This window comes from Thunnus thynnus, chromosome 2 (assembly GCF_963924715.1).
Source record: "Thunnus thynnus chromosome 2, fThuThy2.1, whole genome shotgun sequence".
Classification (NCBI taxonomy): Eukaryota; Metazoa; Chordata; class Actinopteri; order Scombriformes; family Scombridae; genus Thunnus; species Thunnus thynnus.
The window spans coordinates 14,546,780-14,569,756 of NC_089518.1; the positions used below are offsets into that span (position 1 = coordinate 14,546,780).

At 43.1% G+C, this 22,977-nt stretch overlaps 1 protein-coding gene across 2 annotated transcripts in view; it reads right to left on the minus strand.

Moving 5' to 3' along the window:
• Window positions 1–1,856: 1,856 nt before the first annotated feature.
• The window catches only part of lmx1bb (LIM homeobox transcription factor 1, beta b), a 46,263-nt gene continuing 25,142 nt past the window's right edge, over window positions 1,857–22,977 (minus strand). For both annotated transcript variants that reach the window (XM_067604846.1, XM_067604837.1), the window contains 6 exons: window positions 8,926–9,158; window positions 6,812–6,987; window positions 6,164–6,241; window positions 5,689–5,755; window positions 4,189–4,350; window positions 1,857–3,044 (listed from right to left, as the gene is read on the minus strand). In XM_067604846.1, the coding sequence (XP_067460947.1) occupies window positions 2,887–3,044; window positions 4,189–4,350; window positions 5,689–5,755; window positions 6,164–6,241; window positions 6,812–6,987; window positions 8,926–9,158 (874 nt within the window). In that variant the 3' untranslated portion in view covers window positions 1,857–2,886. The remainder of the gene's footprint in view (window positions 3,045–4,188; window positions 4,351–5,688; window positions 5,756–6,163; window positions 6,242–6,811; window positions 6,988–8,925; window positions 9,159–22,977) is intronic.

The window sequence follows — 22,977 nt, forward strand, 5'->3', positions numbered from 1 at the left end:
GCCTCTTTAGCCACTAAATACGGTGAGTTTTTAGAGCTTTTTTTGCTGAAAACAGTTGCCTGCTGCGGTTGAACACAATTTAATGAGAACTGTGAAAGTTCCAAGACTTGGAAAACCAAAACAAAATAAGCTGAAAGACGCTAAAAAGCTCCATAAAGCTGAGGGGGACTGCAGAATGGGGTGATAATTCCCTGTGGGTTTGTCACTGTGAGTGACCCCTGTCACATACAAGTAGTCATGTGATCCATTGTTAATATAAAAATATTGATTATAGTACCTTTAAAGCATAGTTTTTTTTATGATATCAATAATGAAAGTACTCTAATAACTGCACATCTCTACAGTTTTGGACAGAAATAAGCGCAAAGACATTTTTGCAAAAATATATATCATGCATGAGAATTTATGGTTTTTGAGGGTTTATTGTCACATTTCCTCTACAATATCAACTGCAGGGGCTTCTGTCCCCCTCGCCACCCAAACACCTCGCTGTAAGCTCACCTGGCCTGCCCTCAAAAGGGAGAGGTTCGAGCCAATTGTACTGTCTATCCCGTGCAAACACAATGTGTGCGTAGCAGCCCCATCTATGTTTACTGTAAATGTGAGCCTTTGTCACGTCTGTTTACTCAGTCTTTGTCGTCTTTCACACTTGAATCCACATATATAACATGAGCCCAACACGCACAAACACACACACACACACACACACCATTTCCTGTTCAACGTGACATCTGCAGATTTCTAATATTTCCTTCTTAACCACAATGTAACTTTGGGTAACGAGGAAAAGAATCAAAAATACTTCTGTTTGTCGGTTGGCTTTGACCCATTTTTTCTAACATTTGCATACTCAAACGAATCTCATCCAATCAGGGTTTAAGACTAAGTTGATGTCACTGCATACTGCTTCCGGGGATTATAGCCTATTGGTGTGACAAGTGAAGATGAATTGCAGTGTACTTGCCAACAAGTCCAACACCTGGCTGTCAGATTGAAGACTTGATAGTAGAGATATATATATATATATACCACACATGCTCTAAATCTCTTAAGATTTGACAATTTCATGTGCTCCTTCTGCTCAGGAATAGCAGCCAAGCTTATTAAACCCTGTCAGAGTATGACTCTATTGAGTCAGAGTACAAGGGATCATAAATGTTTATCTGTGTGGTCACATGACTACACAGACAGTGGGTGGAAGCTTACTTGGCCACATTGAGGAGCTGTCAAAGAGATGAAGCGCACCCAGATGGTACTTCCAAGCAGCCGCCTGACAGGCCCTGAGGTTATGGGCGGGGTTCGCTCTCTAGTCATGCAGCTGTATTGGTATGTCACCTTAACTTTTCTCTGACCTCACCCTCGCTACAGGTACATGTTCCTGCCTCAGCGTCATCATTCCCCCACAGACAAGTCATACACTGGAATGTTTTCAAACTTCAGATCAGGTCAAATGTTGTAGTCAAAAAACACTGGTGAATCAACGGGGTGTGCTCACTGTTTTGTTTGGCATTAATAACATTAAGAGGCTATAGCCATGCTAGCGCCTCTGTGAGGCTTCAGCTAAATAATGTCAGCATGCTAACATAATCACAATGACAATGCTGACATATAGCGTTTACCATGTTAGCATGCTAACAATGACTAATTAGTCATAAATCAAAGTATTGATGTTAGAGGAAAGGTCAGAGGATCACCAAAGTTATTAGGGTTCATCTTTTGGGCACCATGAATGTCAAAATTTCATGGCAATCCATCCAACAGTGGCTAAATGTAATAATGTAATGAGTCGAGAATAGAATGAAGCAGGTGATTTTTGGGACTTGAAATGTCACCATGTGAATGATCACTGAATGGCATTTATTTAATGTTATCAGGAGAAAGACATTGTTTATTCATCAAACCAGTCAACTTTGGTCAATTAGCAACTTTAACATTTTGAGAATGCACATATGACAATGACAACAAAAGGTTTATGGTCTGTACGAAATAAATAGCACATTGCTCATTTACAGCTTGGCTGAAGAAAAAACAAAAACAAAAGGGTTAATCTTCATATTAAAAAGGCATACAGATGAGTGGTGACACTCATGAACTCACTAATTGCTCAACAAAAACAAAAATGCTCTCCTTTTTAAATAAAGCTTTTCAGTTTTAATATGTACCTTCAAGAGCCTGTTATAGTTAAATAAATAGAATGCTTTCCATTTTTAACATGCACATCCAATTTGCCTGGGGAAAGTATTTACACTTCACTGATCCTACTCGACCACCAAATTCTCCGCCTTTTTTCTAACCTCTAAACGATTCTTTCTCACTGCCAACTCTCATACATACACAAATGTACAGTCACTCTTGCAGACATGCTGCACCTATTTACTATTAACACAATATCTAAACCTATTGAAAGTGATCAAAATGCTAACGGTGAACATGGAAATCCATGTAGTGTAAAGAAGAAACAGTCCAAACACCACATCTTAACCGAGGGGAGGGAGGAATGAGGGTGGGGGCTTACAAAAAGTTTTAGTTTACAATTGATCATGCACTGTATAAATTCACTGTGTTATTTGGTTTGAGAGTGTTTAATCAGTGGCTTCAATATCTACTTGTTTTCTTTAAGTGAACAAAGTAAAGAGTAATATCTCCTGTGACAGATAAGCGATCCTACTGAATAATCTCTAACAATTAACAAGTCTTCCCCAGGAATCTTCACTGTCCTACAAGTGGTTTTTACTATCTTTGAGTAAGCTTCTGCACAAGGCCAGGAGCTACTGCAAGGAGGTGTTTCTTCTGCCGTGTCCGTGTTAGTGTAGAAACTCCTGGCCGCTGCGCTTTAGGTTTGAGATGGGCAGTTTATTCTGTGCTGACGTTCTTGGCTCTTCTCTTTCATGACGCAAAATAAGAGTTCTGCATGGAGTAGAGGCGGTCGATGGGGTTCCCCACGCGGGCCTGCATGGAGTTGACTTCTGATGACGCCATGAAGCAGTCACTGAGGCTGGTTAAAGACGTGTCGCTGTCGATGTCATGGAATGCAGAATCATTACCTGCGGAGAGACAATATGCAGATTAGCCGCTGCGATCCGGTGGCAGAGGCGTCATTCAGAAACAGAACAACACGGCACTGGCGATGGAATCAACACAAATCTCGTATTTGAGATTTATAGCGGCCTTGGGAAATTATAATTACTAATAGTCACTTTGAGTAATTGCTGTTGTGTGTCTTCACAATCGTGAAAACTGTTTTGTTCGGTATCATCAAAGCTCACTTTTTGCTGCCCTCGCTGGGACAATTGTGGTCTTTGAGGGAGCATGTAAACAAGGGGCATCCTCCTAAAAGATCTGGTTAATAGCAACTGTTTACGCCTTTCATAAAACCTCAACATGTTATTTCTCTAGAGGGAATAGTTAACTTTATTACACTCTGGATCATAATGATAGTGTTGCACAAAATGGGGACAGTGTTTTGAGACATATCTTTTAATGCCTTGCCAATATTGTTCTTTTCCCCAAACCAAAGGAGAGTGATGAGACCGGGGATTTGGGTTCTTACTACCGAGAAGAACTAAATGGAGGCAAATTATAAGGAAGTTATGAACTTCAGGAAATGGTCCCTCTGGGGCTTGTTGAGGACATCACTCAGAAATGTGTTATTCCAGTTACATCCTGTGGACTAACACATGATTGACTGATTTTCTCCCCTCTTCTAATGTGTTTGCATTTTAATTCTTTGCTGTATCACACGGATATCAAAGACTAGGAGTTGTTGTTTTCCCCGTTCTGATGCATTAGCTCACACAGCCCTCAATCGTTGTCGGGATTGCACTTTATCTCAAGCTGTCCGCACTGACCACATGTTTTTACCACCATTGAAAAACATCATCAGGCATGTTTCAAAAGCGGAGGCGGAGAGTTAAAACCATATTAAAGCGATTTGAAAATGAACTTCAAAACCCAATAGCTAATGGGTACGCTTGTGCTATCTCGTGTGGGAGGAGAAGCTGCTCGCACTTCTCTGTGAGCGGCTTAAATCAGGGGGGCTGTTGCCTGAATGTCCCCACACTGGGGAGCTATGAGGTTAATCAAGGGACAGGCATGTGTGTGTTTTGAGAGCAGGAGTGGGTGTGCGTGTGTGTGTTTTTTTTTTTCTTTTTTTTTTTTTTTTTGGTAAAGTGGGGGTGGGATGCTCACCATATGGGTTCATGTGGTCCCCGGGCATCTGTGGGGGGGTGAGCCCCTGTTGGAACGGGTCTGTGCTATAACCGTTCTGATCCATGGCGACCAGCTGCTGCTGCGGCGGAGCCAGCGGTGTGAAGGAGTTCATCATCCCCTCCATCCGATTGGACATTACTTCTATAAGGCAATGACATCAAACGAGGAAAACCATTACAGATAAGCTGAAAACACGGAAACCATGATGACAGAGGACATGTTTCTTAGACTGTTAGAACATGAAAAACTTTATAATACTGATAAATTGGAGTCGGGTGCTTGTGCGAGAGCTATAACCTCCAAATACCTGAACAGCCTGCATGTTTCTGTTAGTATTTCCATGGAAACCTACAGTAGTCTTTCCTGTAGCTCTGTGGCTTTTCCCACAATTCCCTTCACAGACACTGCTCTTGGCTAACTGACTTGTAAGAGGGACATGTAGCTCTTGTGGCTTCATCACTGGAGCCCATCCCCCCTCCCGCCCCCCTGCCTCCCGCCCCCGCCTGCACTTTCCTTTGCAGTGGCTTTGTGAAATGATGTCTGCCATTCATTCTGTTCGGCTTCCAAACATAATTTCCAACTTACTTTTGATGTTAAGTGTTCTTGTTTACACTGATGACATATTTCCAAACTGTATTTGCTCAATTTTTTTTCTTTTTTCTTGGACAAACTTAAATGAATTTGTCTACAGAAACGTTAAGAGAAAAAACTAAAGCACTTTTTTTAAATTAAGATTTTCAATGATAGTGCTATTGATATGGAAATAACTTCTTATTTGCACCTTCTAACTGGCGGCATGTACATGAATAACCACTGTATTTTTCATACAGTATAGTGCCGTCAAGGACAATTTAAGATTTAGAAAATGTGAATGAGAAATGTAGTAATTATGTGGTTTCTTAAAGACCCCCTCCACTCAAAAATGTGTTTTCCTTATTGTTGCTTCACTTGAATGTTTCGCACTATGCAGAATGATGCAGAGTTTGACACTGAAAGGCTGTTTTAACATTCATCTACCAAAGAGGGAATTTTCTCTGTGCTCACCTTAAATTTAAGACGTGTTTAAGAAAAATTTTGTGACATCACAACTAGTTTGGAGCCAGTCGTGGTCCAATATGCAACTAATACAAGTGTGATTTGGAAACAGCACATATACTGTACACTGAGGAGACGTCTTGTGTCCAATAGATAAACACTTGAAATGAGATTGTGGACTCCAGAGAACAGTAATATCAAGAATTTTTAACTCGGTAATTTAACTTTTTTTGTGGGGGAGGTGAGACATATCAGACACAAATTATTATTTACAGCAGAGTATTTTTATGTCTTAAAACACGTCTGGAGGGGATCTTTAAAATTTAGAAAATGTGAGAAAAATGTAAAATGCAGTAAATATGTAGCGACGAAACAATTCCCAGCGAGAAGATCTTTGAGACAATGTGCCTCCATTGTGTATGTGGGGTATGTACAGGACTGTACCTTGGCCAAGTCTCTGAGAATTCTGTTGTTCTTGTTGTTGCTGCTGTCTTCTTGCCAACTTCTTCATCTGAAACCAAGGAGTCAAAGTTGTGAGGAACTCCCAAAACTAACATGCGCTCTTTAATTTAAAAAGGATGCTCCTCGCCGTTCACCCTCGAGTGAACTACATAAAATCTGTATCTCAGTGCACTTCATTGTCAAGTATCAAAGGTTTTCACAAGATAATAATCAGAAAAGAGGAGGGCGTAGACATTTAATGCAAGAGTGAGCTAGATTTGCAACTCCTTGTGCCGTTTTTTTTTTTTTTTTACATTTGTGAAAGGAATGCAGTGATAAGTTTAACACACATAGTTGTGGTGATTTATTTGCTGGACTCTTTTTTTTTTCTGTAAATCTAAGATGGAACAAGGCTGTTGTGTGCGGACACAAATCGCTCACCAACAGAACTACTTCATCCCGTGTTAGCTGCTCTCACCTTAGCTCTCTGGTTCTGGAACCACACCTGGACCACCCGAACACTGAGTCCTGTCTCTGCGGCCAGCGTCTCCCTCACCTGAAGACATCCAGACAAAAAAAAGTTCCACCATCACACAAAAAAAAAAAAAAACACTTCACAGCACACTGAAATGCTTTGCCTTCCTAAACCTATCAGCCACATTTCTCAGTAGGTATGTTGCCTCTTTGATTTGCTTTGATTTCAGTGAACGCTGAATAAACGCACTGGTCTTTCTGGACCTTTGGGTTATTGCCTCTTCAAAGCCTTGGACCTGTTTTAGGGCTCAGCCTATGGAGGCGGCTCTCCTATCTCAGTATGTCATTTGGTGCAGGCGGTCTGCGTTACACCAGTCTGCCTCAGTTAACACAGAACAGAATGCTGCTTGCCACTTCAAAGCTCAGCTCGGAGGTGGGGGAGATTTTTTTAATTTGAGAATTTTATTTGTGAAACTACTGCAGGGCTCGTGGTCGGCGTTTAAATCTCCATGTGTCCATTAGTGCAAATGCAGAACAGGGAATATAAAAAAAAAAAAAAATGTTTAAAAAATACAGTAGTGTAACAGTAGTAACAAATGGATATCAGTGAATTGCCTATAAATGTTGTTGTTGTCTGAATAAGCTTACGTACCTTTCTGCAGGGTTTTGAGGACACCTCAAAGGAGGCCTTGAAGGCCCGTCTCTGTTGGGTGGTCAGGATGGTTCGTGGTCTTTTGGGCCTCCTGGGATCCTTCCCATCATCCCCCTTCCCCTGGCCTCCTATACCTTTCTCCGGCTTGATGTCCAACTCCTCATCGTCACTTTTCTCTGCAGAGAGAGTAATTTTTCTGTATCATCAGCATGAGTTTGAACTGACTACACCCTTTTAGTCAGTGACAGTCTGCTGATAAATATATTTTCGTTCTTTCCCATTCCAGGAGATTCACACACCACAAGTGCATAATCAAAGGAGACACATGTGTTTTTAATACTTTGTTATCAATTTATTACAAAAGGAAAAGGCCACATGTACGATTAGACTTACAGAAGTCTACGACTTGTGCTTGGAGAGCACAATGAAATATGCACATTTGTCAGTGAACTGGACAATGCGTCACTTGTAATTTATTGCGCTCAGCTTTGTCTGATTTACACTGAATCAATCTCTGATAAGACTACTGCATCTCCTATGACACAGCAAGAAAATGCAATTTTTGCTCTTACAATAATGACAACTCCAATATGGATGGCTACATTTTTACTGTCAGCAGCAGGATATTACAGTTTTGGGTAGTAAAATCGGTGTAATTTTTATGCTTCCATCCCACAACGTGCCATTAAAACTAAATAATAACTTGGTTTTATTAGATTTCTGAGATCTGTTACACAAGGAAATGCCTGTTAGGTTACTTTTTTTTTTTTTTTTAAGATTAAATTCAGTTTTTATCACAAACAAACACAAAATAACAACAAGTTGAATCATGAATTTTTGTACTTAATGGAAAATAATTTTATGTGCCACACAGCCATACACATTTTGTCAAACTTTATCCACTATTAATGGTAAATAAGTGAATTATAATGACTTTCACTTCTGTTTTTTTTTAAACGATTGAAACTCTTGCTGTTAAAGAACTGGGCTGAATGAATGTTACATGAAATATGGCACTTAATTTAACATTAGTAGTAAGCCATGTACTGTATTTCAATATCACCTGCCACAAAGTCATATAAATGTTAGATGAGAAATAAATCAATAAATAAAAATCATTGATTATCCCTCTACGTAAGGCTGAAAACAAATGCTTCCAAATCAGAACCAGCAGTGCTCTTAATGAATCCTGATGATTTCGGGGTGTAGCGGCTGCAAGGAGAGGTACGCATGACGGCTCGGTGTCTCCTGTCATCTGGTTCTGATATGTATCTACATTTCTCTGCCGAAAAACCTACATTTCATCTGCCACACTCCGAGGTTAACCTCTGTTCATGTCGACATTTTCTCCATCTTGAAATTCGGGGATGTGCAACAAAAGACATGCCTCTGCGATACACTGGGACACAACCGAACGAGGACGAAGCCGAGCAAATATTCCCACAAGTTGACAAAAGTTGACACAGGCACAGATGTATTTGACAAATTCCCCCCGCTTTTGTGCATGTTTAAATGTGAGCCAGATGGTAGTGAACAGTGAGGCTTGGCGAGATGCCTCATTGTGTGTGGAGGCTATAGGCGAGGAACACTAGAGCTGATAAGAGTGGAGGCGCAGGCTTTCTGCAGAAAGGCCCCAAATCCTTCTGTCACTCACCATGATACAGTGATTTAATTCTTTCCAGCACCAGAGCCTGCCCACGCATGGAGAGCCATTAATACAGGGTGGCTTGGCTTCGTCCTGTTTCCACTTCCTACTGTATCATAAACCTACGCTCCCCGCTCGAATTAGAACGCTACAAAATCAGCCAGTGAAAAGCTGCAGATGTAGACATGTTAGAAGTTTTTTACTGCCTGGGCTGCATGCAAGATTTTCGGAGAAATTCTCAGATGTTACGTCGAATGATCCGGAAACCAGTTTAAGGACAAATTATTATTATTATTTTCTTTTTAATATTACTAATATAGCACTAAAACCAGTTAGATTCAGTTAGGACGTTTATGTTGGCTACCAGTGTGATGGAGCAGAGCATACAGAATACAACACCTTGGTGCCATATGATGATAGCACCACAGTGCTGTTCTCACTCTCGTGTGAGAGGGTGCAGAGGGCTCACCTGAGTCTGAGTCATCCGGGCTGACCGAGCTGAGTAAGTCCTTCTCCCTCTCGTAGTCGATCTTGCACAGCAGCTGACCCTCCTTCAGGACAAACTCGTCGCCTTTCCTCAGCTGGCGGTCGCACACGCAGCAGCAGAAGCAGTTCAGGTGGTAGACGCACTCCAGAGCGCGCATCACGAACTCCGTGGGGGCGATCTTCTCCATGCAGCCGCTGCACTTGGTCGCAAACAACCTGCGGGAGAAGAGAAAAGGAGCGTTATAGGTGTGCCGATGACAGAGAAAACGACACTTGTTGTTGTTAAGAGTGTTGTGCTGTGCTTTTCTTAAGCGAGGTGTGTGGCTTTACTTTGTTCCACAGCCCCGCTTGAGTTGCCCATCAAGGGGTTTTGATTAAGAGTCAAGTTGGCCGGCTGATCCTGTGGGCAGCCAAGGAGGTGACTCTTTTGGCAGTAGCTCATCTGTTAAAATTTCTAGGGTGGGCCCGGCCCCGCGTCATTCCAAGTGAGCTCACTCATGGGCACCCAAACCCCCACCCCACCCCCCCCTGTACAGATGTAAAAAAGAGGCCGGATCATGTTCTAATGCAGCGATCACCAAACCCTGATGACCCCAATCATGTTTCTGCTGCCAGTTTACACATTTCTCTCATATCCACAATAATTTATATGCATCAGATACCACATCAGAGACCGTGATTCATTGCTGACTACTGGGCTGCCCTCTACTCGGTTCATATCTCATCTGACTGTCTAATATCATGCCTCTATGGCGCAACACTGCCTCTATCACCATTTCCTAGACAACACCTCCATCTTCTTTTATACCCTTTCAGGAAGATGTTTGCATTGTTTTATTGGTGACTGAGAGGCATTTAATTTGTTCTCTGTTGTTCACAAGAAGCCACATTAAATGGAGCAAGAAGGCAGGGAGTGTGGTTGATCTTGTCCAGCCGTAAAGCTGGATTTATTAGTGGCCTCTTTGTTTGCCCTGGTCTGGAAGACAGCTGGCAACCGCCTATCTATTTGTGGTGAACATCTATTTCATTGTGCAAGGCAGGGAGGCAGCGAGAGGAGCAATTGACATCATCTGCTGGTTCGGGACAGGGATGAGCGATAGTGATGAATATAATGTGTAAATATGAGAGGAGGGAAACCAAAGGATGGTTTTGTTATGGTAATGCTGTTATAGGTGCTGATTGAGTACTGATACGGTGCGCGTGTGTATGTGTGTGTTCACACGTGCGAGCACATGTGTATGCGGCGCAGAGCAGCTGTATGCGCGCTGGAAACGAGATAGTGCGGTTTGTCTGAGCAGCTCTCTGAAATAATTGCTTGGCTATTGCTCATCAGAGCAGCATCAGCAAAGCATAATTTTTATGTTATCTTAATTACATCACAACAATTGATAGCTTATTTTGCTAGTTTCATGACAGAGTCCATCCATTCTAACCAAAATCACGAGCTGTATCTGTCACAGCAAACTGTTAAACTGTAGCATCCTATTTTCATGCAGCAGCAAAACAACAGAGATACCAGAACTGGCTCTTGCAGGGTTCATAAAATCCTTTAATCTTTCATTTATTACAATAAGTTAAGGAGATTATTATTCAACTATGGAAAAACCTTAAGGATAATCCCATGAAAAAGAAATTTTGGCATGTTTCTCAAACAAGCAAGGTTCTCGTTCAAGTGACCTGCCAACCTGGATCTATCTTCTAAACAAACCACCGTGTTCGGTCACTGGAAAACAAAAAAGGCAAGAGCAACAGTATTAAAAAAAAAAAAAAAAAAAGCGAAAAAAAAAAAAAATTAAAAGCAGGAAATGTCGAGTCGACTCATGCCAGTAAAGATAAACTGAATATTCAGGGACTTGTTTCACGTTTTTAGAGGGATTAGTGTGTTACATGCTGGGATCAGGGAAAAGAGGTGATGAATCTGTCAAGACAAGTTCCCAGCTCTAGCTCTAATGTTTAGCTAATGATTGCCGGCTTAGGCTAAGAAAGAGAGCAAAAAGTTGAGGAAATGACTTGTTAGCGCGGTTTTGATACGTCCAGGACTCCGCATTCACCTACAACCGCTCTCTCAAATCTTCTCATCTAGATGAAAACATTCTCATTCAGCCCTCTTTCCTTTCTTCTTTTTCCTCGCCGAGTCTAATCTTGTAAGCCATTATTTTTCTATTTCCCCTCTCTGTCACTTTGCATTATTTTTGCTGCTGTAATTCCTATTCGTCCCTTCTGGAATCTTCCTGTCCTGCTTTGTCCTCGGGTCTAATCCGGACTTTCTGCCTGTTTTCAGCCCCTGGTCCCCATTCTCAGCGGGGTTCAGATGGAATAGCCATGCATGACGCCCCTTCTATGGCAACCACACCTCCACAGGAAGGCAACGGCGACTTTTCGGATGGGCAGAGAAGGCCTTTGAGAAGCTGGCAGCAGAAGTAAATCCTTCTCTAAGGAACAAGGAGAATTAGCAGGGAGCAGTGGACTAGGGATTTAACCCTACCCCTCTCCTTTGAAAGGCACAGTCAGTCCCACTCCTGCGGCTAGCCACAATCAAACAGAGGAGGAGTGGGGAGGTGGCAGTGGGGAGAGGAGAACACAAACTCCCTGAATGACACAAGCAGTGGATTGTGGAGGAGCCTAATCCCACTTTAATACCTTTCCAAGTTCAGCTGCTAAAGAATGCTCTTTAAAACAACACCACTGTGTGAGCAGTGAAGGTTGACCGGGGGGAGGCACGCCATTCAACCTCCCCAACATTACCTGATTAGTGGTTTGGGGACCAGGCCATTGGAACAGCATGCCAACAGGAGACAGGATGTAAATGATGATTTTATACATAGAAAAAAAAAAAACATATCAACTGGGGCTGTTGATAAGGTTAGCTGAAAAGCTCTCTGTCAAGATCTACTGGGATATTAGAGATATCAAAGAGCTGTAGGTGTGACGGGAATCTGACTTAAAGTGATTTAGGTGATCATTTACCATTTTCTGCCTCTACTTGATCCCACTGACCCGTCACACTAAGACTTGTTTCCACCTAAAGTTCACTTTCTGGACAGCTTGGGTAACATGACTCCCACTGTCGCGGAGAGGACCACCAGCATGAGACCCTCGTCCCAGCTCTCGCTTTCCTCCTCCTCCTCCTCCTCCCACACCTGAGCGCACAGATCAAGGGATGAAACCCTCCCGTGTGGATCAATGGCTGCATCTCAAGCAGAGAGAACTGTCAATATTTACCCAGGCCTCCCCAGAACTGGACTCATAAATGAAAAAAAGAGCCCATCTCAGCACATACCTCCTTCTCCCAGAGGAATCATTACGTTCCTCTTTTTAATCCTGTGTCCATACACCTGTAATCCCTTGTCTTGTTCTTTCTTACGTTATCTATGGTGTTGTCTTTCTCTCCGTGACGGAGCGTCACACTGTCAAGGCTTGTGAGGCTACGGGATGTGTTTTTAGTAAAAACCCACAGACAAGAGCAACACAAAAAAAAGAGCATTATGAAGACAAAGCCAACAGGGACCGGCAGTTATTTTGTGTGATGAACACTTCAGCCGAGCCAAGTGCAGCTGAGAGACTTCGGCCTCTCCGCTGCTCTTCTTCTTCCCCTCTTTTCCAGGCACTTTGGAGAACTATGCACTCTCCCTTTGAACAGATTATAGGCAACTTAAAGTGTGACAACATCTTAAGCTCTCACCACATGTTGCCAATGATTTCCCTTCTACAGACCTTACATTTAATGCTTCTGCCGCAGTGATAAGCATCAGGAGGACTGGGCGGGATAAAAGAAACCCAGAAGAATAAGAGAAGGAGAGGAGGGGGGGTGGGGGGTGGGGAGGGTGGGGGAGAGTATGGAGCTGCTTACGGCGCTTTATAATCATGCTACATTTAGCAACACGTGCAACTGTCTCACCTACTCCCCTTTTGCTATTGAACAAGCCTCGGAGAAATACCATAACAATTAAGGGAAGAATAGCCCGGGCTATTATGTCACCGCATCCCTTCAAAGACAGAGAGGATGAGGATTATCCAGGCAGCAGCTGTAAGCTATTACTTTGAAGATGGGCTCTTGTGTTTGGGCAGGAAACCTGTGGCCATGCCAATCATTCTGAGGTGAGAGATGATGCCTGTGAGGCAGGTCAGATCAGGGCCTCCGGGCAGGACGAAGAGCGTGTCGAGCAATCGGTCAATCGTGCACACTAGTTATTTCCTGATTTATTGGCTACATCTCAGATTGGTCTTTCCTTTACAGCTTAGCAAAGCTGAAGTGGAAATTGTTGATTTCAGAGAAGTTATAAGACTTGAGACCACTCTCATATCTGTCTGGTAAACATACTGCTTACAGCCAGCAGCCAATTAGCGTAGCTTAGCAAATAGACTGAAAACAGAGGAATGGTAACAAAATTCTCCTACCACAATTTCTAAATCTTACTCATGATCTTGTTTGTCTAATCTGTGTAAAAATGACAACTTGTGGTTTTATGGACTATTTCGGGTCGACACTGTTTGCCTGGCAAACCTTTGTGCAATTTCTCCTTCAAAGAAAATTTATTTAAACTCAATTTTTAACCGGATGCCTGCACTAAGTGAATAGCTCATTCTTGTCCAAATTTTTAGGTGGAATCTTGTTCTGTTTGTTGTCTGGAAAGACAACAGACGAAGCTGTCTGAACGAGGCAGCAGCGGTCTCCGAACTGCTGAACAGCCACTTCTCAGCTCCTCATGGAGACACGCCTTATGTGAAAATTGGTTCTTAGCAACAGTATCAAGAGCTTCGGCTAAAGAGGAAAACATTTGATGCCCAGATGTTTCGCTACACACGGATGAATGAAGGCAAACCTTTTCAACTTCGTCTCAACATCTTGAAAATTACTTTGTTATGTACAGTCCTGTTGTCCTCTCAGTGCAGCAGAATCTAGATGGTGACCACTGGTCACCGTCTAGTTACCTGAATTAAGCTAATACGAGTGTCTGATTGTTTGCAGAGGGGCGGATGATAAATGTTCATTACAAAAGAAAGTTCTATCATAACACAACACGATTCTGCCTCTGTGAAAAGGAGGTTAAAACAAACTTTCAGTCTGCATGAACAGTACAGCATAAAAAAAAGTGGTTCCGAAAATGCTGTCGGCGTAAATGATCTCAGTGGCTGACCTTGTTTCATAGTATCAGCATTTCTCTTTGGAGCATAGATTCATGGAGAGTAATGAAGCCAAATAAAAAGTGCCATCCTTCTGCTCCCAAGGGCCAGCTCCAGTCAGCTCTAAAAGCTGCTTAATCACCATCCCGTGCTTACTACATTAGCATAATAATGGCCTTTAAATTGAGGCTCTTTGTTTTTTAATTAAACTCCCAGCAGGTAAAAGTAAAACACATTAACGGGAGATGTGTACACCACTAATGGCCCAAAGGTGCCTTCTTCATCACGCAGCTCTGGCCACAGGGTTCTGCTTGTTCCCCGCACTGAGGCACAGCACCGGCTGCCTGCGAGCTCACCGGGGAGGAATGAGATGAGCTGATTGCACTTGGCATAGCAAAGATAATAGCGGAGACATGTTCAACGTGTTAGTGTATGCATATGCACCTGCCCTACATCTCCGAGGGAGCGCACTTAGTAATAGCTGCTGAACAGAACTATACTGTATCAGTAAAAAGACACCGGTTACAGTTAGTCTGGAGTGAAGTGCTTCCAGGATCGTCTGTCCTACAAGTCTGCTATTGCGAAAATAAATACGGCCACTTTATTTCTATGGCAGCATGAGCTCCTATGTGCAGGAATGTGCAGTTCCTCAGACCAGTCCCCGGCCAGACAGACATCCCTCTGCATATCTACGCAGAACGCTATACTGCACAGCTGCACAAAGAAATCCTAACCCTTAAATCGTTATTCAAATGATCTCATTCCAGGGGCTGTGTGTTTCACAGATTACTCAACACATGTGCATTTTAACTGACAGCGAGGGTTTGAAAACATGCAAATTGCGTGCACATATCTGTTAGAGGTTTTCACCTATTTTGCTTTAAATATATCATGTGTGTTACTTGAGGCCGGGAGGTGCGGTAAAGGAGATAAGAGAAATCTATACGATAAGGCTACACATGACACTGCGTACAGTCAATACTGCGTGTCCATGCAAAGCTCCATAAGCAACAGCGGCATGCTGAGAATTGTCTTGCAGCATCAAGTGATCCACTGCTTCTCCTTCACGTGTAACTGCTAATGAGTCCACAGGAAAACAGTCTCTCTCTCCCTCTCTCTCTCTCTCTCTTTCTCTCTCTCTCTCTGCGTGGAAATAATCCTCCACAGCCACACAGGTAGAACAAAGCTCATGGAGTGAAAAGGACGGTGTATTGGGCAGCAGAGGAGGCTAAGTACACATCTAAATACAAGAGTAAGCAGGCAGGCACACATGATGCTGTTTGGACAGCTGGTGTTCCCGAGTATGTAAAATGAGTGCAACATCGCATTTAGGCTCAGTTTTTAGAGCTTAGAGTAAACAATATGGTCGCAGCGACAGCATCAGTGAGGAAATTATGACTGTAAAATTGGATACGTTTTTTTTTTTTCTTCTTCTGTTTTGGCTTTTTCCCTGCATATTTTTTACCTGTTCTGAAAGCAGACTTTATCCTTAAACAAATAAATTAAGAGCTTGTGAATTACAAGGCTGTTATAAACTGCTTTGCTCTGCCTTTTGTCACTCCGGTAAGAGTTTGTAAAGGGCCATCACCGCTGGAGATGTGACATGTTTACAACAAGAACCCTCTTAAAGCAAGATGCCAAGAACCGAACAAAGAAGTCTGTATAGCTCGCATTAAAAGCACCTGTAAAATCATCTGCACCCATTTTATATATATTTTTTTTAATAATTCTGTCGCCGGGTGTCTGTTTGTGCGCCACTTCCAAGCTAATCTGCGTGAAGTGGAGCAGAACCCGCCATTAAGGGCTCAGCCCCGCTCTTGACGAGCCACCGGGACTTGATTGCTGCTTCTGAAAGAGCTGGGAGAGCAGAGAGAGTGATGGCTACAACAAGTGTAATGGCTATCACATGTTATAGAGCTATAGCTGACTATAACTGCCCACAGATACTCTAGGTGCATTTTTTTTGTAAAATTCTTTAATGAGAGTGAGTGTAAGGTGGACTCAGGAGCAGTCATCGTGCTTATATCTCTTCAGGAGAAATGAAAACAATTATGATCTCATGTCCAGTCAGTCTAATAACAATTAGTTCTCAAATACTGGATTAAATCATGAAATGAAAAAGTAGAAGAAACCCCAACCAACACTAAGATACTTTACTTTCTTTATTGTAAGAAAATAAATGGACTCATCTTACAGATTCAGCGCTGGAATGGTTAAAAAACAACATTTGGATTGGAGGGCTTTATAATTACTATTGACCCAGAGGTTCTGGGTCTAAGAAATAAAACAAACAGTAATATGAGGTGTTCTAAAGCACAACTCTGCAAATATGCAAAGACAGGGTCTGGTGGAGAGCATCACGCTTTGGCTTCTTTTCTCCGCTCCTAATCTGTGGGCCTACACAATATTAAGACGGCTTTGGAGCCACTTGTGACCCAGCTGTGCACTAATGAAAAATTCCACAGCTCTGTGCAGAGGCCAATGGAGCTTGACCCCTTTCCACCCTGAACCAAGCAATGTCCATCTTGAGGAGTTTACCAGGGCTGAAAGATACTGGATTAATAGGTAGCAATGAAGAAAGAGACAATCTGGGAAACACTGGAAAAAAAAGCCCCTGTGTGTTTCCCCCCTTTTCTCTTCCTCCAATCTTTAGTATATTGGTGTGGAGTAAAGTGTTTGCCCAGGTTTTAATGGGCAGAGATGATCTGGAGATCATTGTGATGGAGGCTGGTTGTATGAGGGGGCTCTGTTTACTTAACAGAGATTCAGTCTAAGCCCAAAATTAGTTTGGGGGGGAAGAGAATGTGAGGCGACCAGGAATTAGACGTTGTTCACAAGATCCGGATTCATCTGTTTGTGATCCTGCTGCCCTTGATTCTCTGTCTCTGTGTCTTAACCAAGACAAAAGTCAGCTCTATAGAAGCAAGATATCAAAAGAGCAGCGACCATGGTGAAGTCTGCTGACTGCAGAGCCCACAGATACTCTACAGCATAATGTACACCATGTTAACTGCTCTGATAAGTCAACAAGCAACAGTAGTTTTTATAAGGATGTATATGTTTTGGTCTTGTCTAGCCTTTCGTTATCTTTACCTTTTTTTCTTGGCATTTATTTATCCAAACTAAAACATAATTTAAAGAACGCTCAAATCAGCCACCCACTCATCTCCTGTAGATGCTAACATTCAGCCATACAAACACATAGCGATGCAGATAACATCTACAATATGGAAATAGAAATGGATAGAACAGAAAAAAAGAGGTAGAAAGGAAAATAGACAAAAACTACAATTTCAAGGGTGCAGAGAAAAAATAGGAAAAAAAAGGACAAATGGACAATCACAATAAGAAGGTAGCACACACGAGCAAGAATTTTAAAATTAGGGCACGGCTGAAGTTCGATCAGAAGCTGGTGGTGCCTCATAGACTGTGGTGGGATCCATTAATTAAACAGGATCAATACCAAGCATTTCACCTGAGGCAGCCTTCACAGAAAGACCAGTCAACTTAAATTCTCATCAGAACCAACGATAATAATCAGTCTCTCTAGATGCATCCCAATCATCTGCTCTCTAAAACTGCCACATACTTTAAAAAAAAAAAAACGAGTCCACCTATAATATCCTTGAGGGAACAGGACTACAGAGCTAAACGTGGGGTGGGAGGGTGGGGTGTGTGAGAGAAAATGAAAAAAGGCAAAAGCAAATGAAAAATAAACATTGTTATTGAAAGACAGGATGCTTTAAGACCCGGGGGCCAGGGATTAACATTCAGATTAGCATTCAAATAATATATTTGAATTTCTGATCAGCAATCCTCTTCAAAGCGCTAAATCCCAAGATTAGCAGGTGTTATGCTAAAAAGCTGTGTTTTTTTTGTCGGAACGTAGCTACACTAGCCAAACAAATATGTCTTTGAGTGTGAAGGGCTGGCATGGATGTATGGCTGTAACCATGGCGACTGAATGGTAGTTAGGAGCCTTGGAGAGGGGTGCAGTGTTGGAATGTGTCAAACAGACAGAGGGGCGCACACACACCGCAGAGCAAACCAAAAACCTGCTGTTTCACTAAAGACCATCAGCTACATTATAGAGACCACCAACAAATTCCAGGGATCTCCGGGTCGCGAGGGAAAGAAAGGTCATTTTGCATCGTCATTTTTTCTTCTTCTTCTTTTTTTTTTAAATACATTCTTTCCCATTTCTTGATTTAAGAGTGCCTGCATGTCCAATGGAGTCAAACATAAAAGTGATGAATTTATATTGGAAGAATAGAACAAATGATAAAAGCTCCCCTCACAAGAATCATGCTGTGTTCACCGAAATGCCAAGCACTAAACATTTCATCTTCACTCGCCACACGAAACGGAGCTAGAAAAGGTTTAAAAAAAAAAAAAAAAAAAAAGCACATGTACCAGGACTTCTCAGGAAAGCTATTTGTATGATTCATATTATTCAGTTCTTGCAAAAAAATGTGGTTTCCCGTTTGTGTAGTCGTGCGTACTCACCGGCCAATCATTGTTGTGTCATATTTGAAATATGTTGCATAAAATCGTCTTGTTTTGCTGTTAGTGTTTTCTGTTCCTAATTTATCATTGTTATCTATGATAAACATTCCGCGGGAGGTACAAACAACCTTTAAAAGAACAATAAATGAATTGTCTGCCTTTCTGATGCGTGCTCAAACCTGCATTGTGTATGTGCATGTTTGTGTGTTTAATCTTGAAAGGGAAATTCTCTCTCCCGTCGCAGCAGCTAATGTTACTGTGAAACTATTTTGTTCATGTCTTAAAGTATTCGAGCATGCATTTTGCCTCGGGAGGTCTGGCAGAGGACTTGTCTGATGCCCTTACTGCTCTTTCTCTCTACTTTCCTCTGTCTTTCCCACACACACACACAAAGGCACACCGAGCGTTTCTCTGTCATGTGGTTGGCGGAGTGTAAAATCTCATCTCTCCAGCTGGAAGGGAACAGGTTCGACAAAATTCCCTTTTCTCCACGTGGAGCCTTCAAGGCACAGAATGGAATGGCAAAAGCATGGCACGGCACGTCTGGTCTCTCCGCAAACCAACCGACAGTGTATCTGCATGGCCCCGCGGCGCTTACCTCGAGTCAACTCAGTGGTCTGAGCGAGGCCCTTTAGTGACTGCATTATGACCCCTAACAGAGCACTGACAGGGTTTGTTTTCCCCTTTGCTCTAGCTGAGGACTCAATAAGTTGACATTGTATTGTACTGAAGCGCACGCAGATACAGGTGCCTCCGCTCTGATGATTTATACATATGAGGCCCGGTTAAACAGCTCGATATGAATTCTCAAGAGAGCGAGATGTGGCGGCAGCTGTAGTTATGCGAATTTGGCTGTGAACAAGGGCGATCTCTCCGGTGCCCCTGCCACTCATTGTACACATGATCTGGCCGATATGGAACCTTATTTGTCTTCGAATGCGATGACAATGTCTCCTGCCGCATTGACACCCGTGTTCAGCCCTCTCAGCAAGGAAAAAGGTTTGTATTCAGCCACCAATTTTACACTCTCTTTAGGTCCAGGAGTGTCTTTGTGTGCTGGGGAGCAGCCTATTCTCTCTGGCTGTCTGAAAAAAGCAGCTGTTTCTATAATGCTGTGGCAGCACTTTATGCTGCAGAATGATAAATGAAGGAGAAGAGGCAGAGCCTGAGCTGCAGCTGAAACACACACACACAAGCAGGAACAATGGCATAGGAGGGTCTGTGCATTACATGGATATGCTGTTTGTCTGCCTCGCTGTTGCTTACGCACACACGCTCTCTCTCTCTATCTCTCTGCAGGTTAGACTCCTGGAGCTCACCCATAGCCAGAGGTTATGAGAGCGTGTTGAAACGGAGGGGGGGGGTGGGGGGGGGGCCTAACAGACTGACACGTCCCACCAGTCCCAGTGCAGACCCAGGGGAAAGAGAGGTTGTGGTCGCTGTCCCACCGGGACCTGTCGCTCCTCTGTCCTCGGGGCAGTCATCTTCCTTTCTGCCACCAACCTAATGACAGAGCCCCGAGGCCTCATCACTCCACCCCCGCCAACCTCTGCCCCCCCCCCCCGCACTCTCAGCTTCACGCTCCTCTCTCCCCGTTGTCCTATCCAGGTGCCTGTCAGAGGGGTGTCTGCTCTGCGACTGGTGTAGCCGTCCGCATAAAGGACCCCCCTCCCATCGTGCCTCCTCCCCATGGCCCCGGGCTCAGCCTTTCATTTTGAAGTGGCGCGGGCCAGCTCTGCCACAGCCTGGGCCCTCGGCCTGCAGCCTGCTCCATTGTTTGGCCTCAGAGAAAGACTATTATTTCAACTCAATTTACTGTGAGTAAACACTGAGTGATAAGGCCCCCTGTCCTATCCCTCACACACACGCTTCTCTGATCCCTCCCTCCCTGACCGTGGGCTGTAATATACACTGCCAACAAATCACTGCTCTCAGACCATTGCTATCACCGGCTTTAGAATGGAGCTTACTAATTCACTTTCCAACACAGATCAGAGGACAGGCCTCATGTGTTTCAGAATATGGCTCCACCACCGAGTGGCATTTAAAGGGCTTGTGGCCCTATGGTGGACTGTTATAAATTTTATGCAACAGCATTCTCACATCTTAACCATACTGTCCACATCGCTAAACCTGCGCTAATCAGATATTAATATGCAAACCCGCCAAACAGGGCTGCAACAGTTTATTGAAATGCAGGATTCGAATCATTTTTGGCATCGGTAATATCAATGAACGGCTCGACGGCTCAGATGAGCATCAGAATAATCATGATGGGAGCTTTTTGTGTTTCCGAGACAATGGACGCAGTGTGACTCCATGACTCACAGCAGCAGGAATGAGACACTGTGGCCGCAAGTGTATAGTTAACGATATTGGGACTTACATGCAGCCAAAGCAGAAGACATGACTGAGGTAAAATCCTTCGTAGATAAATGTGTCAGCCAAATGGTGATGCCAGGGTGATTTCTCAGTGTGTAGTGCCTTTTTTTTCTCAAAAAACAAACAAACCAAAAAAAAAAAAAAAAAAGGCGACTGAACACAGTTCTGTTTGTTCTGTTTTTCATTGTTTCACCGCAGAAAAGCCCTCGATCCCTCTTCTGTATGAGGAACTGTACTATGTCTTAATTATACGGAATTATCAGCCAGCTTTAAATAGCAGTCGTTTGCACTGTCTCCGCCTTATGTGGCTAATATAATTATTTGGAGCCTACTTTATCTTAGGCAGAAAGAGGCTGACACAGTAGCACAAACTAATGTGATAAAAGCTTAGCATATCACGACTTGATTCGTGGATTTTAAAGGTAAGTGTTTATGACAAGGTAATAATGCCTCATGCAAAAGGCTGGTCTGTAAATTGGTTAGTTAGGGCATGATGGATGAGGGGGAGCCTAACCTTATTTCCAATAGAGCCTCTTGATTTCTAGAGCTGAGGATAATGAATTTGATTTAATTAGACCATCCCTCATCTAATTAAGAGTGGGAGAAATCTGACCCTGTGTGTAGTCTTAAAACAGCCAATGCTTAGGACCATATGGGCATATCCACACAAACACTTCAAATTAGCCGTTTTGAAAGAAAGGAACGCTTCTTTAAAGAGTCGTCAGCGTTCGCCGTGATTTATCGAACCCATCCTTCATGAAATAAGTGAGAAAAACTTAATCAATTAAATAAAAAGATTATTGTGTGAAATAAAAACAAACTACCAACCCCATTAAGAAGAGAGTTGAGAAGATGGGACTAGGGATTAGACAACAGCTATAAAGGTCCAATTAAAGTAGTGATTCATCATCAGATTATTAATGAAGCTTGTGAGGGTCCTCTGCAGTATTGGTAATGGGCTGGTTGGCCTATCTCCTCCTAAACCCTCTGGGTAAACCTGCTCCTTACACTGCCAAGGTAATCTCTTTAAAGGCCAAGGAGATCCAGAGCGCCGGCCCCCAAAGGCACCGGCGTTGCTCCCACTGCCTGCTTCTCTGCGCTTCACCTCACAGGCTTGACAACTCTCATTATGGCTCCAACTTTTCTAGGCATCACCGTGGAGAAAAAAAAAAAAAAAAAAAAAAAAACTCTCTCAACTTTATCATTCTGACAGCCCCGGGTGTTGTATTTGTCATCCTCCGACTAACTGGACGTGCTCGCAAAGAGCCGGGGACCTGAAGAGAAATGATGTAAAGTCTGCCTTGTTTGGAGTTAGGTATCCGAAGCCAGCTCTGATTTGCTTCGGGCTCCGATGATGTCCGTGGGTGTGAGCGTGTAAGATATCTCGAATCGGCCTTCGCTGCTGTTTATGATAGAAAAACTTAGAATACTTATCATTGACAGACCATCTTCTAGTGCACCTTGAAGAACCAGCTCACAATACACAACCCATAGATGCTTAGGTAGCCAACACACTGCAGATCCAATTACCTGTAATACACACTTCAGTTTATCTCACTCCCAGTCATTATCTAAATTGCCGACATATTATTAGGGTACCTGCTTGAGAAGTGTGTATGTTTCTCTCCTAATAGGGCCCAAAGGGAGTGTTGTTTTGTATGTAACCCTCTGTAGGCTGTAAAGGAATGGGCTTTATAACCATTTTCCAAATCAGAGGCATGCGGGAGTGCAGAACACTTCACCATTATGCACCAAACACAAACGTATCTGTCATGACACGGTGAGTGGTCGAATCAGGAGATTAATTATGTGATTGTAGAAAAAGGAGCTTGGCCCTCAGTCAGAGTGGTCCCTCATTACATTATCTCGGCCTCCAGAGAAACCCAATTGACTTTAGAAGCGCACAGCTCCTCCACCGTGAGCCATCCACAGAAGATCTACACTGATTGAGAACAGCGACAACTATTAACAGTGGATTTTGCACCTCTTTTATGGTAGCACTGCTGTGCTGTAATTCCAGCAG